This window comes from Neoarius graeffei, chromosome 22 (assembly GCF_027579695.1).
Source record: "Neoarius graeffei isolate fNeoGra1 chromosome 22, fNeoGra1.pri, whole genome shotgun sequence".
Lineage (NCBI taxonomy): Eukaryota > Metazoa > Chordata > Actinopteri > Siluriformes > Ariidae > Neoarius > Neoarius graeffei.
Window position 1 is genome coordinate 48,930,439 of NC_083590.1, and position 16,685 is coordinate 48,947,123.

Below are 16,685 nucleotides of genomic sequence, written 5' to 3' on the forward strand. Positions count from 1 at the left end.
ATAACTTTATTTATACGCCCGTATACTACGTTTATTGAATCAAATCCGTATAAAATATGGACATTCCGTATAGGTTGACATGTATGTTTATTTGAGTATTTTTTTGGAAACTTATGACTTTAGGCGGCACGGTGGTGTAGTGGTTAGCGCTGTCGCCTCACAGCAAGAAGGTCCTGGGTTCGAGCCCCGGGGCCGGCGAGGGCCTTTCTGTGCGGAGTTTGCATGTTCTCCCCGTGTCCGCGTGGGTTTCCTCCGGGTGCTCCGGTTTCCCCCACAGTCCAAAGACATGCAGGTTAGGTTAACTGGTGACTCTAAATTGACCGTAGGTGTGAATGTGAGTGTGAATGGTTGTCTGTGTCTATGTGTCAGCCCTGTGATGACCTGGCGACTTGTCCAGGGTGTACCCTGCCTTTCGCCTGTAGTCAGCTGGGATAGGCTCCAGCTTGCCTGCGACCCTGTAGAAGGATAAAGCGGCTAGAGATAATGAGATGAGATGAGTGTAACAACTCCCTGACTTTGGGAAACAAAGGACCTGGGAACAGGCTTCAGAAGAGGTGTGTTCTTTTTATTATTCACACTTTTCAGTGACGGATAACAAGACATAAACACACTACACACAGGCGACAGGGTGGCACAGCTCTCTATCTCTCATTCCTGGCTGCCTGAAAGACACACAGAGACAGCGGTGAATAGACAGCCAGTACTGAGACACAGGTGCACCTCATCACATGTTACCTACTGGTTCAACATGCCTCCTTGCCATTCACAGCCAACGCTCGACCAGGCCCTTGCTGCCACAAACAGTTTTAGAGAAATTAACTGTTTGTTTATGCAAAATAAACATATATTCTTCATTGTCTATGAGGCAGAAACTGCTCCATTTATTTTGCTATTCAGCATGATGCCTAACACAAACGTCATGAGGTTTGATGACGTAGATGCATAGTCTTTACATGGAGTCATTTGTCAGTTTCACAAGGAAATGAAACCGTTCCTGAAAAACGAAACATAAAGGTGAGTAGGTATCGAGTAGCATGGGCGTGTTGTAGCATAGTGAACTATCTGTCAGACTGCTCAACCTCAGTGATCTTTATCATTCTGGACGGTTTTGAATTTACTTGTTGAAAAATGGAACCTGGAAACACAAGCTTGGTAAATATTTATCTTTTTCCCCTTTCTTTTCATTTTCTTTACATTAAGGGAATTAACTAAAGTTCAGTTCTTGCTGTTATATATCAGCTAAACTGAAATTAATTGCTTTTGTTTTATTTTTCTTTGTAAATATATGAAAACGCAGAACAAAGCTAACAAAAAGAGGTAGGTCAATAAGTTTTTATTTTAAACCAAGATTATTAAGTCTCATTTTAGGATTCTTAAATATATCACTGTAAATTCAAAAAAGTACTTTACATTAGTTTTTGCCTGTGTGTGTGTATATATATATATATATATATATATATATAATATATCCCCCCCCCCCCCCCCCAGAAAGCCAGGTCGAAATTATGGGCAAGGTCAAGAAAATAATAAAGACAGCTTCATATCATGCAGTTTATCTTTAATCCACCACATGCTGAACATGACAATACACACACTGATCCGAGGAGATGACAAACTCAGCTGTTACATGGATGAGGTAGGTGGAAAAATATGTATTATATATGCATCAAGGGTGAAATAACTGCAGAGAAACAATTAGATTCATAAATTATGCTGAATCTGTTTTAAAAGGTTTATTTTAAGAGATTTAATTGACACAAAACAACTCTTAAACACATCTAAAAGTTTTTTTTTAAATGATGTTTGTATGACAGGTATACACGGAGTGCAGAATTATTAGGCAAGTTGTATTTTTGAGGATTAGTTTTATTATTGAACAACAACTATGTTCTCAATCAACCAAAAAGTCTCATAAATATCAAAGCTGAATATGTATGGAAGTTAGAGTGGGGTGTTTTTAGTTTTGGCCATTTTAGGAGAATATGTATGTGTTCAGGTAACTTTCACTGTGCAGAATTATTCGGCAACTTAATAAAAACCAAATATGTAGCCATTTCACTTATTTATTTTCACCAGGTACACTGATATGACAACTCCAGATTTGCAAATAAACATATCAGACATTCAAACACAAAACAAAAACAAATCAGTGACCAATATAGCCACCCTTCTTCATGAGGACACTCAAAAGCCTTCCATCCATAGATTCTGTCAATTTCTTTATCTGTTCATGACCAACATTGTGTGCAGCAGCAACCACGGCCTCCCAGACGCTGTTCAGAGAGGTGTACTGTTTTCCCTCTTTGTAGACCTCACGTTTTATAATGGACCACAGGTTCTCTATGGGGTTTAGGTCAGGTGAACAAGGGGGCCATGTCATTATTTTTTCACCTTTCAGACCTTTACTGGCTAGCCACGCAGTGGAGTATTTGGACGCATGAGATGGAGCGTTATCCTGCATGAAAATCATGTTCTTCTTGAAAGATGCTGACTTTTTCCTATACCACTGCTTGAAGGTTTCTTCCAGGAACTGGCAGTAGGTCTGGGAGTTGAGTTTGAGTCCATCCTCAACTCGAAAAGGTCCAACAAGCTCATCTTTGATGATACCAGCCCATAGCAGTACTCCACCTCCACCTCGCTGGCGTCTGAGTCGGAGTGGAGCTCTGTGCCCATTACTGATCCAGCCACAGGCCCATCCATCTGGCCCATCAAGAGTCACTCTCATCTCATCAGACCACAGCACCTTAGAAAAATCAGTCTTAAGATATTTCTTGGCCCAGTCTTGACGTTTTATCTTGTGTGCCTTACTCAGTGGTGGTTGTTTTTCAGCCTTCCTTACCTTGGCCATGTCCCTCAGTATTGCACACCTTGTACTCTTTGACACTCCAGGAATGTTGCAACTCTGGAATATGGCAGAACTGGATGCTAATGGCTGCTTGTTAGCGTCACGCTTGATTTTCCGCAGATCATGTGCAGTTATTTTGCGCCTTTTTTTTTCCACACGCTTCTTTCGACCCTGTTGACTATTTGCAATGAAATGCTTGATTGTTCGGTGATCACGTTTCAACATCTTCGCAATTTCAAGAGTGCTGCATCCGTCTGCAAGACATCTCACAATTTTAGACTTTTCAAAGTCTGTCAGATCTCTCTTCTGACCCATTTTGCCAGAGGAAAAGAGGTTGCCTAATAATTATGCACACCTGATATAGGGTGTTGATGTCATTAGACCACACCCCCTCTCATTACACAGATGCACAGCACCTGATATACTTAATTGGTAGTAGGCTTTCAAGCCTAAACAGCTTGGAGTGGGACAACATGCATTAAAAGGATGTTGTGGTCAAAATACTCACTTGCCTAATAATTCTGCACTCAGTGTACAAGCCCAATCAATTTTACGTACATTAATATTATTTCTGTAGTATAAGGAAAATACTGATGAAATAACTGGACCTAAAATTATGGCTACATCAGCATTATTGGTCAGTCATTTCTGCATTGATTCATACTGGCACATTGTCTGTACATAATTGACACTGTGCATATACAGGATAATTTCCTGTTTAACATTACATATTCAGTGCTGTTGAATTTTGATTTGTCAGAAGGTATTGACCAATTTTCTGTCACAACGACTATGATAGTAGTGTCAGCTGCTTCAAATGACAGGTTTATATTTAATGCTCATTTTATTTGTTTATTGTTTCTATCAAAATAACTCATTGCATTATATGGATGATATACAGTGCTCAGTGTAAATGAGTGCACCCCCTTTGAAAGGTAATATTTTAAACAATATCTCAATAAACACACACAATTTCCAAAATGTTGACAAGACAAAGTTTAATATAACATCTGTTTAACTTATAACAGGAAAGTAAGGTTAATAATATAACTTGGATTACACATTTTTTCAGTTTTACTCAAATTAGGGTGGTGCAAAAATGATTACACCCCACAACAAAAACTACTACATCGAGTACTTTGTATGGCCTCCATGATTTTTAATGACAGCACCAAGTCTTCTAGGCATGGAATGAACAAGTTGGCGGCATTTTCCAACATCAATCTTTTTCCATTCTTCAACAATGACTTCTTTTAGTGACTGGATGCTGGATGGAGAGGGATGCTCAACTTGTCTCTTCAGAATTTCCCAAAGAAAATAATTTCTTTACACCACAAAGGTGAAGGCTACAAGAAGATCAGCAAAGCTTTACTTATCAGTCAGAATACTGTAGCAAAAGTGGTACAAAAATTTAAGAAAGATGGAACTGCAACCATCTCACAGACACGTCCTGGTCGTCCACGGAAGTTAACACCTCGACAGGAGCGTCTTCTGATGAGAAGGGTTGAAGAAAATTGGCATGCAAGTTCACTGTAGTTATCTAAAGAAGTAGAAAGCCAAACTGGGGTGACTATTTCCTGTGACACAATACGACGTACACTGCAGAGGAATGGCATGCATGGATGCCGTCCACGAAAGAAGCCTCTCCTAAAGCCCAGGCACAAAAAAGCCAGCCTAGAGTTTGCCAGGGCCCATGCTGACAAAGATGAAGACTACTGGGACTCTATACTCTGGAGTGATGAGACCAAAATAAATGGTTTTGGAACTCATCTCATCTCAACTCATCTCATCTCATCTCATTATCTCTAGCCGCTTTATCCTGTTCTACAGGGTCGCAGGCAAGCTGGAGCCTAACCCAGCTGACTACGGGCGAAAGGCGGGGTACACCCTGGACAAGTCACCAGGTCATCACAGGGCTGACACATAGATACAGACAACTATTCACACTCACATTCACACCTACGGTCAATTTAGAGTCACCAGTTAACCTAACCTGCATGTCTTTGGACTGTGGGGGAACCGGGAGCACCCAGAGGAAACCCACGCGGACACGGGGAGAACATGCAAACTCCACACAGAAAGGCCCTCGCCGGCCACGGGGCTCGAACCCGGACCTTCTTGCTGTGAGGCGACAGTGCTAACCACTACACCACCGTGCCGCCCCGCAAAGGTGAGGAATACAAAGAAAAATGCATGGTGCCTACAGTGAAACATGGTGGTGGCAGTGCCCTTATGTGGGGCTGCATGAGTGCTGCTGGTGTTGGGGAGCTGCATTTCATTGATGGCATCATGAATTCACAGATGTATTGTTCTATACTGAAAGAGAAGATGCTACCATCACTTCGTGCCTTTGGTCGTTGTGCACTTTTCCAACATGACTAAACACACATCTAAGGCCACTGTTGGATTTCTGAAGAAGAACAGGGAGAAAGTGGTTCAGTGGCCAAATATGTCTCCTGATCTGAAACCAATCGAACACCTATGGGGAATTCTGAAGAGACAAGTTGAGCATCACTCTCCATCCAGCATCCAGTCACTAAAAGAGGTCGTTGTTGAAGAATGGAAAAAGATTGATGTTGCAAAATGTTGCCAACTTGTTCATTCCATGCCTAGAAGACTTGGTGCTGTCATTAAAAATCATGGAGGCCATACAAAGTACTAGATGTAGTAGTTTTTGTTGTGGGGTGTACTCATTTTTGCACCACCCTAATTTGAGTAAAACTGAAAAAAATGTGTACTCTAAGTTATATTATTAACCATACTTTCACATTATAAGTTAAACAGATGTTATATTAAACTTTGTCTTTTCAACATTTTGGAAATTGTTTGTGTTCATTGAGATATTGTTTAAAATGTTACTTTTCAAAGGGGGTGTACTCATTTACGCTGAGCACTGTAGATAATTTAAAGATAATAATAATAATAAATGGTTATAAAAATGAGTTTTTAAGAAGCTCAGCACTTTTTTCAGAAAATTTAAATTGATAGTATAAGAGGAAGAGAAGAGTTTGGTGTTTGAGATTTAACGATATTATCTTTTCAGTTTTAACTAAAGTTTCTGAATGTATTTGCTTGTTTTAGATGCTTCATAGCATTTTCTTCTTGGGGTACATTTATGACTCAAGCAAGATGGATCCCAAGAAGTTCTTCAAAACTGATAAGATATATGATCTTGTCAAGAAGCTATTTTGTGAGGCTTTCCAGAGCTACACAACTCATTTGCCAACACGCACTCCATTTTCTATTCTTCTAAACATGGTGAGTCAAAGATCAAGGCCCATATTTACAAAGGAGAACAAATTCGCATGAAGCTGGGGGGGACACAGCCTTTCCAATTCTGCAGGTGTTTGACTAACAATGTGCAAATTAATGAACACAGACAGTCAATTAATTTTAGTAATGACCAACACAATCTACCAAGATCAGTGCAAATTAGCATAGGGTCACAAACAGGTACAGAACAATGTACCTTGGCAAATCCATATGTTCTCATAACATCTTCCTCTGGCATTCCAAATAAATTAACACAAGTGGAGAAAATTCTCTCCCTTCTACCATGCACTCATTCCTGAGTGTGCAGTGGAACTTTCGCAAGGATATAAATTATATTTAACAAAATATTTATTTGAGCAAGCAAAAAAAACTATTGTGTAAATTTATCTCTGTGTGTGCAATCTCTGCACTGACAGACACTTGCACACTCACTCATACTGTCTCTCATGTTCCCTCAACATCTCTGCAAAATGAAGACCTGCTTTTTTCAGCATTAAATAACTAGGCAATTAGCAATAAATTGACCTTAGTAAATCATGTTGCATGATTCATTTAAATACTCCCCTCCCCCAGATTTTGCGATCTACAGTAAATGGGAATCTCCTACAAAACCTGGAAAAGGGTATATTCAGATCTGGAAGGTTCTTGAACCACACACAAGATTTGGCAAGAGCATGCAGCCAGTTGGAAAGAGAACATATTTATATTGATGAGGAAACAAACAAACAAACAAACAAACAACAACAACAACAAAAAACAATTAATAAATGTATACGCCAAACTTTTTTACTCTTTGGCTTGAATTTTTGAACTTTCCAGGCTACTTTATACTGTATGATCATGTAATTATAAGTATAATTACATCATATGACAATGCACAGCACTAGTTACAGAGTGATCTGCATATGTGCCAGATAATAGCAGAGTTCCTCACACATGCAAAGCGTGTGCAGAGCACATCCCCATACTTAAGAAAATATGGTAATGCATTGACCTGATTTTTGATGGTTTTTGTGACTGTACAACATCTATACATAAGAACAACGTACATGTACCACCACAGGGAACCCAATCATAAGTGAAAAGCAATGTCTCTCATATACACTTGACCACCAGACAACAAAATTAGTAGTTTTATTTACATAAGACAGATGGGTTTTTATCCAGCGGTTAGTTTTAATTTACTTTTTAAAAAATAACCTGGGATTATTTACTAACACATTTTATGGAAAATATTAATGACAGTTTAATACAAAACAAGTTAAATAGTTTTATTAGTCCACTAGATTGTTGAATAGATGTCAGTTTCTATCATGTAAGGGCAATAGACGGATGTAAGTGCAGGAGGACTTTTATTGAAAGCACGCTAGCAAACAGATTCAAAACAGAGACAAAGGCCGAGTTGAAAAACTGGCAGTGGTTGAGTGAGGCACAGACAGGATATCAGAGGTAATACAATACTCACAGTCCAAAAACACAAACAGGGTCAAAACCAGAAAATTGATACAAAATACAAGGCTTTTGCAAAGTCTACGTGTTACTGAGAGTCCTTATATATCTGTGCTATGATTGTGCTCTAATCATTAACAGATGCATGGTAATTAGTCCCAGTTGCGTGCGCAGAATAAATATGTATTCATAACTGTGGTATGGGGCGGCACGGTGGTGTAGTGGTTAGCGCTGTCGCCTCACAGCAAGAAGGTCCGGGTTCAAGCCCCGTGGCCGGCGAGGGCCTTTCTGTGCGGAGTTTGCATGTTCTCCCCGTGTCTGCGTGGGTTTCCTCCGGGTGCTCCGGTTTCCCCCAAAGACATGCAGGTTAGGTTAACTGGTGACTCTAAATTGACCGTAGGTGTGAATGGTTGTCTGTGTCTATGTGTCAGCCCTGTGATGAACTGGCGACTTGTCCAGGGTGTACCCCGCCTTTCGCCCGTAGTCAGCTGGGATAGGCTCCAGCTTGCCTGCGACCCTGTAGAACAGGATAAAGTGGCTAGAGATAATGAGATGAGATGAGAACTGTGGTATGCGGGGCAAGTGAAAGCCCTTATGGGGTAATGACTGTACCATGCATAGTTGGGCAGGCCTACTAGGATGTCCTGGCTAGGTGTCTGGCAGCTTCTAGTTTATAAAATGGGACAAATATCCATTGATGGGCCTGTGTCGAGGCGAGCTAGGGCTGCCCTGCTATTTCTATGGGTATCAGTAGTTCGAGCGGCACTGGTCGACAAACTGATCTGGTGGCAATTGAAACATAGTGGCCTGGCGGATGAGCATATTTGAATGCCAACGGTAGGACACACCTGTTCAGTGAGCTGAGCACCATGGTTGAAGTGTAGTTCTTGCCAGCACACTTCGAGATTCTTGGCAAATGAAAGGAATGATGATGATGATGATGAACATTATTGATAATACAGACTCGCCACTGGAAGTCGTCAGTAGTAACCAAGTGGAGGAAAGCAATATCAGTCAGCTTATTGACTCTAATGACGGAACTTCACTAAACCTGCAAAGGCGCAAAATTCCTGATGCACTGCTAATACCAGCTTTTTTAATAAAACCAAAAAAGACTATAAAAATAGTAACCTTTAACATGCAAGCAGCTAAAGAAAATTGGAGAATCCATGAACTCATACATCACATGGACAAACACGACATCTATATTATAGCAATACAAGAACATCATCGTGTACATAAGGAGGAGATTAAATATGAGTACATTGATGGACATCTTCTAGTCACCTCCTCAGCATGGAGAAACAGTTCCCAAGCTTCAATCGGTGGAGTTGGTTTTGTTTTGAACAGCAAAACAGAAAAATCTCTCTGTGAAGTTATCAAAGTCTCAGACTGAGTTATTAAAGCCACTTTTGCTGGAAATCCCAAGTTCACTTTGGTGTCAGTTTATGCACCTACAAACAGCAGGTTAAACCAAGAGGCAACAGATTCCTTTTATGAACAAATCAGAAACACCATGGACCAAACTCCAAAGCACAACTTCCTTTCACTGATGGGTGATTGGAACACCAAGATAAGTGTCTGCCCCGTGAGGTTCGCCTTTGACAAAAAGACGAATGAGAATGGCAGCAGACTTGTAGACCTTGCTTGTGAAAAGAATTTGTGTATTACAAATACTACTTTTGAAACGAGAACTGGTAAGCTTTGGACGTTTGAGGACCCTAAAGGGAACCGTCATCTTCTTGACTATATCCTAGTAAACTCGAAGTGAAGGAATAGTGTGTTAAACTCAGAAGCTTACTCAAGTTTCGAATCAGTTGGATCTGACCATAGAATTGTTACAGCAAGGATTCGTCTTTCCTTCAGGTCAACCAAGCCTCCAACTTTCAAAAAGCAACATGACTGGAAAATCCTGAGACATGACGAGCATGCTCATTCGAGTTTCACTATCGAACTCAGGAACAAATTCAGCTTGCTATACAATGAAAATGAGTCGGCAACTAAGCAATATCAGGCCTTAATCGATGCTAAAGATCATGCTGCTGCAGTGACTCTGCCTCTGATTCCAAAAACTAAACGAGACAGGAACGCGAGCCACCTGACCATCGTGGAGGCCAGGAAGAGAGTCGATCAACTTGGAAAGAAGTTTAACATCAGCAAGTCTAAAATCATAAGGAGAAGGCTACAAGAGGCAAAATAAGAACTGAATACAGCTTACTTGCAACTTGAGGAGGAAACACTGAGGAAGCACTTAGCAGAGGCAAAGCTGGAATTCGAGTCTAGGAACACTTCACAAGCTTGGAAGATTGTGAACACCATCACTAACAGAAAGAGCTCAGCTTCAGGTAAGCTGAAGGGTAGGACCCCTGAGGAGAGAAAAGCTCAGGGGTTTGATCACTTTAAAAGCCTGCTGGGAACCCCTCCAGTTGAAAACATAGTACTGATGATTGACACACAGTACCAAAACCTTGGCATTGCTGATACAGAGTTCAATCTAACAGAACTTATGGAGGCCAAGAAACAGCTTAGTGAAGGAAAGGCTTCCAGTGAAGATGGTATTATGCCTGAGCTACTGAAAAGAATCAACATAGATGACATCATACTGAAATTCAGTAATAAGCTCCTGATGTATGAAGATCTTCCTGAGCAACTAGCTGTCATGAACATTCTTCCTATTCCCAAGTCCCGAAATCTTAGTCAAACCTCAAACTACAGAGGTATAGCTTTGACCTCCCTTGTATCAAAGCTGATAAACAGGATGATTCTAAATTGCATCTGCCCTGTGATTGACCCACTTCTATGTGGAAACCAAAGTGGGTTCATATCCGGTCGTTCGACAATATCACAAGTGCTTGCTCTTTGACGAATCACTGGGGGGGGGGGGGGTCAAGAGGAAAAACTTGACAGCTGTGATGGTGTTTGTGGATTTCTGCAAAGCTTTTGATAGTATCAACCACCAGACTATGTTTGCGATTCTCAAAGCCTATACGGTAGCATGCCTGACCATCTAGTCTGCACAATCCAGAAGACCTATGAAAATCTGGAAGCAAAGGTCCTTACTCCCGATGGCAAAACAGACTTTTTCAAAATTCATGCAAGAGTTATGCAAGGTGACACCCTAGCGCCATTTCTCTTTGTCATTGTGCTAGATTATGCTCTTTGGAAAGCCATTCAGGGTAAGGAAGTAGATTTTGGATTCACTCTGCACCCTCATGCTGGCACCGGAAGAAGGCCAATTCCTGCAACAACCATTTGTGATTTGGAATTTGCTGATGACATTGTGTTGTTGTCGAATGAAATCACCCAAGCTCGCTGACTACTTCATGCTGTTGAATCAGAGTGCCTTAAAGTCGACTTGAGAATCAATTCAGGCAAGACAAAAGCAATGTACTTCAATGTGGATGTTCAACCATTGCACACTATGGATGGGTCGCAAATAAATCAAGCCTTGACTGAATGTGGTGATCAAGATTTTAAATACCTTGGCTGTTGGTGCAACAAAGAGAGAGAGATCTATACTCGCAAAGCCCTTGCCTGGAAATCTGTACACAAGCTCAACAAAATCTGGACTAGTGATATGTCAAACAAGATCAAGATACAGATATTCCAAGCAACTGTTGAAACAATCCTTCTGTATGGAAGCTCCACTTGGTCACTGACCAAGCAGGAAGAGATTTCTCTAGATGGCACCTACAGTATACCCACATGTTGAGGAAGGTTCTAAATTTTAGCTGGAGGGACAGAGTTGACAACAAGATGCTATATAGTAAACTACCAAAAGTCTCTGATACTATTAGAATCCATAGACTCAATCTTGCTGGTCACGTGTTCAGAGACAAGTCATCGCCTGCCCACCATACAGTCACTTGGCAGTCAACCCATGGTTCCTCGTCATGTGGAAGACCACAGTCAACATTCATCGACACGTTCCTCAGAGACACAGGCCTGCAACACATTGACGAGCTGGAGTCTAGCATGTTGGATAGGAATGTTTGGCATTCTCATTCTCGTTGTCCTGAGACATCGACCTGAGTAGTAGAGTAGAGAGTAGTAGTATCTCATTACTGGTATCTCTGTCACAAGACAATGCCGCAATTTACTGATATGAAATACACAACATTACAAAATTCAATGGTTCATATGCTATAATAATGTTATTCTATTCAGATTGATTTTGTACACTCATTAGGAGCTCCACTTTTACACAGTGCCTAAATAGAAAATCTCTCTCTCTCTCTCATATGTATGTCAAACTATCAATAGGCTGGGCCAAAACCAAAAGAGCTACTCACAAAGGAGAGGAAGTAGATACAGATGTGCCTCAGTTCTGTTGTAATGAGTGTAATGAGTATTTGCTTGTCAAATGCAGGGCTTCAAAGCCATCTCAGAAGTCATACAGACCACCCCCCTACAGACTATCCTCAGTTCATTCCGTCAGACATTCCTACTTATGTGTCATGTCTGCGGCAAAGTCTGCAAGAGCCTATCTGGACTTGCAAGACATTTCAGAACTCATAAAGATCCTTCACCTGATGGAGTCTGTCAGGCCACAACCCGAGGCCTAGTTTGCAGTATTTGCGGCAAACTCTGTAAATCACTCACTGGTTTCAAAAGTCACTGTCAATCTCATGTGCATAGGAATAATCAGCCATAGGTCAACTTGTCAAAACTTGTCAGTGATGGTCTTGCTCGCCTAACAAGTAGACAACCATCATATATATAATAGATAGATAGATAGATAGATAGATAGATAGATAGATAGATAGATAGATAGATAGATAGATGTGCAGGGGAGACCAGGGCTGAGCACAGGGGCGTAAAGCACCCCCAAAAACGAGCTCAGCACCTCCTAGCTCAGCATCCTCAAAAACACTGCTTTTGGACGTAATTTTCAGAAATAAGCGCCCTTGCGCACTGCGCAATGAATGTGTGCGCGGGCGTGTGTGTGTTCTTGAATTCACCTGTTACGTGATAGTTCTATGAGCAGTAAAATACCTCTCCTCCTTGCGTCCCCTCTGATTGGGTTGCTTGTCTGCGCGAGTGCTTGCTACGACATGGTGTTTTTTTTTTAAACTGGATTCCACGCCGATGAGGAACTCGAAGTAGCACCTGAGTATTACTGGCATAGCGAGATGTGAAGGTACGGACTGGAATTACAATTGTTAAACACAACACAATAATATGCATAATGCAATATTGATGTTCCCTGGTCTATGAATAGAATGATAAAAACGACATTTATCATCCATATCGAGATACTTTTGTGCAGAGTTGTACAAGTGCTACGGTGCTAGACCACCGTGTGTTACTCAGTTTTATTTAATGTAACATAGCGTTTACGTTTGCTTATCATTCACAAATCCAAACCCTGGTCATTGTCTGGGGGGACAGTGAGTGTGGTTTGGATATAGCCTACATTTTCAAAAGAACACTACCAAAATATAACAAATATAACAAAAAATATAAACTAATGTAAACTAATGTAAAATCATAATAATACACACTATTATTACACAATACACAATAACACATTAATTAACAATTACCACTGTTCAAAAATGAATAGCTCCAACATTACAAATGCAGTAGTAGGTCTTGTTTAGTTAAAAATATAATGTAAATATTTGTGTCAGTGGCTGTAAATGTGTAGATATCATAGTTTATTGGGTCAGCTTCTGTTAAAACATTGCATAAGTCTAGTCTTGTCTAGTCTAGTCTTCTTGTCTAGTTAAGTCTAGTCTAAATGTGGAATAAACGTGGAAACACTGTCGTTCAAGCCAGGTGTCTCTGTCAGCTCTGGGGGCTAAGCACCCCCAAAGATCAGATGCTAGAATCGCCCCTGGCTGAGCAAATTGTCGAAGGTATCCAAATCAGTGTTCAGGAAGCAGTGTCGGAAAACTAGCGAGGGTCAGGCGATCAATGAACAGAGCTACGTAGAACAGGCAATAAGGCAAGATCAGGAGGAAATGGAAATAAAGGTCAAACACTGAGAAAGCTATCGGAAAACAAACAGCTTGGTATGAATCAGTGTTGTAGTTGAGCCACTAAGCTTCGAGTCTGAGTCCAGTCTCGAGTCCCCAGCATTCAAGTCCGAGTCAAGTCCAAGTCATTAAAAAAAAATTCGAGTCGAGTCTGCGTCGAGTCCACTATTGATCCAAGTCAAGTCCGAGTCGACTCTAAGCGCACCATTTGATGGTGGCTGTTTTAGCAACATTAACATTATTTTGTTCCTGAACATATGAACAGGTGAATGTGCATTCTCTTTATCAGGGAGTGTGAAGTATTCTGTCAGAAATGATTGAGAGATGGATGTAAATGCAGAAGGTGTGTTTATTAATGCAAGTGAAGACAGGTAAACAATCCAGGGGTGAGTTTCCCGAAAGCCTCTTAGGGCCAAGAGTGTCTTTAATATATTTAACATGTATTAATATCCATCAATCCATCCATTTTCTACCGCTTATCCAGATCCGGGTAGTGGGGGTAGCAGCCTAAGCAGAGCAGCCCAGACTTCCCTCTCCCCAGCCACCTCCACCAGCTCTTCCAGGGGAATACCGAGGCGTTCCCAGGCAAGCCGAGAGATATAATCTCTCCAGTGTGCCCTGGGTCTGCCCTGAGGTCTCCTCCCAGTAGGGCATGCCCAAAGAATCTTCCTTGGGAGGTGTCCAGGGGACATCCTAACAATGTGCCCGAACCACCTCAACTGACTCCTTTCGATGTGGAGGACCAGTGGTTCTACTCTGAGTCTCTCCTGAATGACCAAGCTTCTCATCCTGTCTCTAAGGGAGAGCCCAGCCACCCTGTGGAGAAAACTCATTTCTACCGCTTGTATCCGCAATCTCATTCTTTTGGTCACTACCCACAGCTTGTGACCATTGGTGAGAGTGGGAACATAGATGGACCAGTAAATTGAGAGCTTTGCCTTTTGGTCCAGCTCTTTCTTTACCACAACAGACCAGTTTAGCATCTGCATCACTGCTGATGCTGCCCCAAGCCGTCTGTCCAACTCCCACTCCCTCTTACCCTCACTCATGAACAAAACCCCGAGATACTTAAACTCCTCCACTTTAGGTAGCAACTCCTCCCTGACCCAAAGTAGGCAGTCTACCTATTTCTGGCTGAGCGCCATGACCACAGACTTGGAGGTGCTGATCCTCATCCCAGCTGCTTCACACTCGGCTCCAAACCATCCCAGCGCATGCTGTAAATCACAGATTGATGAAGCCAACAGGACTACATCATCCGCAAAAAGCAGAGACGTGATCCTGATGCCACCAAACTGGACACCCTCTGCACCTTGGCTGCACCTCGGAATTCTGTCCCACATGCACCAGGAATGAGTCCCACATGCACCAGGAATGAGTCCGACTTACTGCCGGCAATGCGAACCAAACTCCTGCTCCAGTCATACAGAGTCCGAATGGCCCACAGTAGTGGGCCCTGAACCCCATACTCCTGAAGCACCCCCCACAGGGCACCATGAGGGACATGGTCATAAGCCTTCTCCAGGTCCACAAAACACATACCGGTTGGGCAAACTTCCATGCACCCTCCAGTACCCTTGCAAGGATAAAGAGCTGGTCCAGTGTTCCACGACCAGAACAAAAACCGCATTGTTCCTCCTGAGTCCGAGGTTCCACTATCGACCAGACTCTCCTCTCCAGCACCCCAGCATAAGCTTTCACAGGGAGGCTGAGAAGTGTGATCCCCCTATGAGCCATTCCACCGAATCGGTGCCATTTCCATCCCAAGAAAATTATATGTATAAATGCACATAAAAATGTACTTTAAAATACATTTCCTTATTATGCAGAATGTCCTGCATATTGATCTGATTTCAAATTTAAGATATATAATTGTAAGGATTAATAAAAACTACCTAAAACACTGAAAAATAGCATGTGTTACCTGTCCCCGCACTCTAACTTTATACTTAACTATGAAATATTATGATTAAAATCCTTCAGAAACAGTATTTCTTTTGCACTGTTGTGTGACTCCGTATCCTATCCTTGGTTTAAATATATTTTTTTCATAAGAAAGCCACAATATCTTAGTTAAAATACACATTTTATTCATGTCCCTGGGTTTTCACTCAGTCCTGTTACCCAAACATATTACCCCATCTGACAAATTTGGAACGTTCCATAAATCACATGCTCAACAGGAAGTTACATCAGTTGTGTCTTCTGAAGGCCATGGGAAGACCAAAAGTTAGTTCTCTCATTTACTTTTCTGTATATTTGATGATTTTTTAACTTTGACTGATAAGGTCAATGTCAACATACTGTCCTGTTACTTAAATTATTTCTTAGGTGATATTTGTTTATTTTAAAAATACAGATTTTTGGTAAATCACTAGAATGTGCTAAGTGTGGTCATGCTATTAGCGATGACGCCATGTGGCTTAATTCCATGTATTAGCTAATCCTAGGCTAAAAACTCAGTCCTGTTACTTTCAGAGTTTTAGTAACAGGACTGAAAAAAATGCAGCCATCTTTGACTTCCAAACCTTGTAACGTAGCCTGAGGTTGACCAATACACATTTTGAATAGTTAAATATGTGTGTTATTATAATCAGTGTTGAAAAGATATAACAAATTAAGTTTAATTGGCTACAACAAGCAAATGGCACCCATTCGGTGGAATGTCCCCTATAGTTGGAACACACTCTCCAGTCCCCCCTTTTAAAAAGGAGGACCACCACCCCAGTCTGTCAATCCAGAGGCACTGTCCCTGACTTCCATGCAATGTTGAAGAGGCGTGTCAGCCAAGACAGCCCAACATCCAGTGCCTTCAGGAACTCAGGATGAATCTCATCCACCCCCAGAGCCCCGCCACTGAGGAGCTTTTTAACCACCTCAGCAACCTCAGCCCCTGCGATGGGCGAGTCCTCCCAAGCACCCTCAGACTCTGCATCCTCCTCGGACAACATGAAGGTGGGATTGAGGGGATCCTCAAAGTATTCCTTCCACTGCTGGACGATGTCCCCAGTTGAAGTCAACAGCACTCCATCCTCACTGTAAACAGTAGGGACAGAGCACTGTTTCCCCTTCCTGAGCTGCCAGATGGTTTGCCAAAATCTCTTTGAGGCCGACCGAAAGTCACTTTCCATGGCCTC

The 16,685-nt window shown here is 41.7% G+C and overlaps 1 protein-coding gene across 1 annotated transcript in view; it reads left to right on the forward strand.

Moving 5' to 3' along the window:
- The first annotated feature begins 1,065 nt into the window (after nt 1-1,065).
- LOC132870451 (uncharacterized) overlaps nt 1,066-16,685 on the forward strand; it is a 29,148-nt gene continuing 13,528 nt past the window's right edge. The window contains exons 1-4 of the mRNA XM_060904092.1: nt 1,066-1,152; nt 1,298-1,317; nt 1,489-1,636; nt 5,927-6,103. Of these exons, the coding sequence (XP_060760075.1) occupies nt 1,129-1,152; nt 1,298-1,317; nt 1,489-1,636; nt 5,927-6,103 (369 nt within the window). The 5' untranslated portion in view covers nt 1,066-1,128. The remainder of the gene's footprint in view (nt 1,153-1,297; nt 1,318-1,488; nt 1,637-5,926; nt 6,104-16,685) is intronic.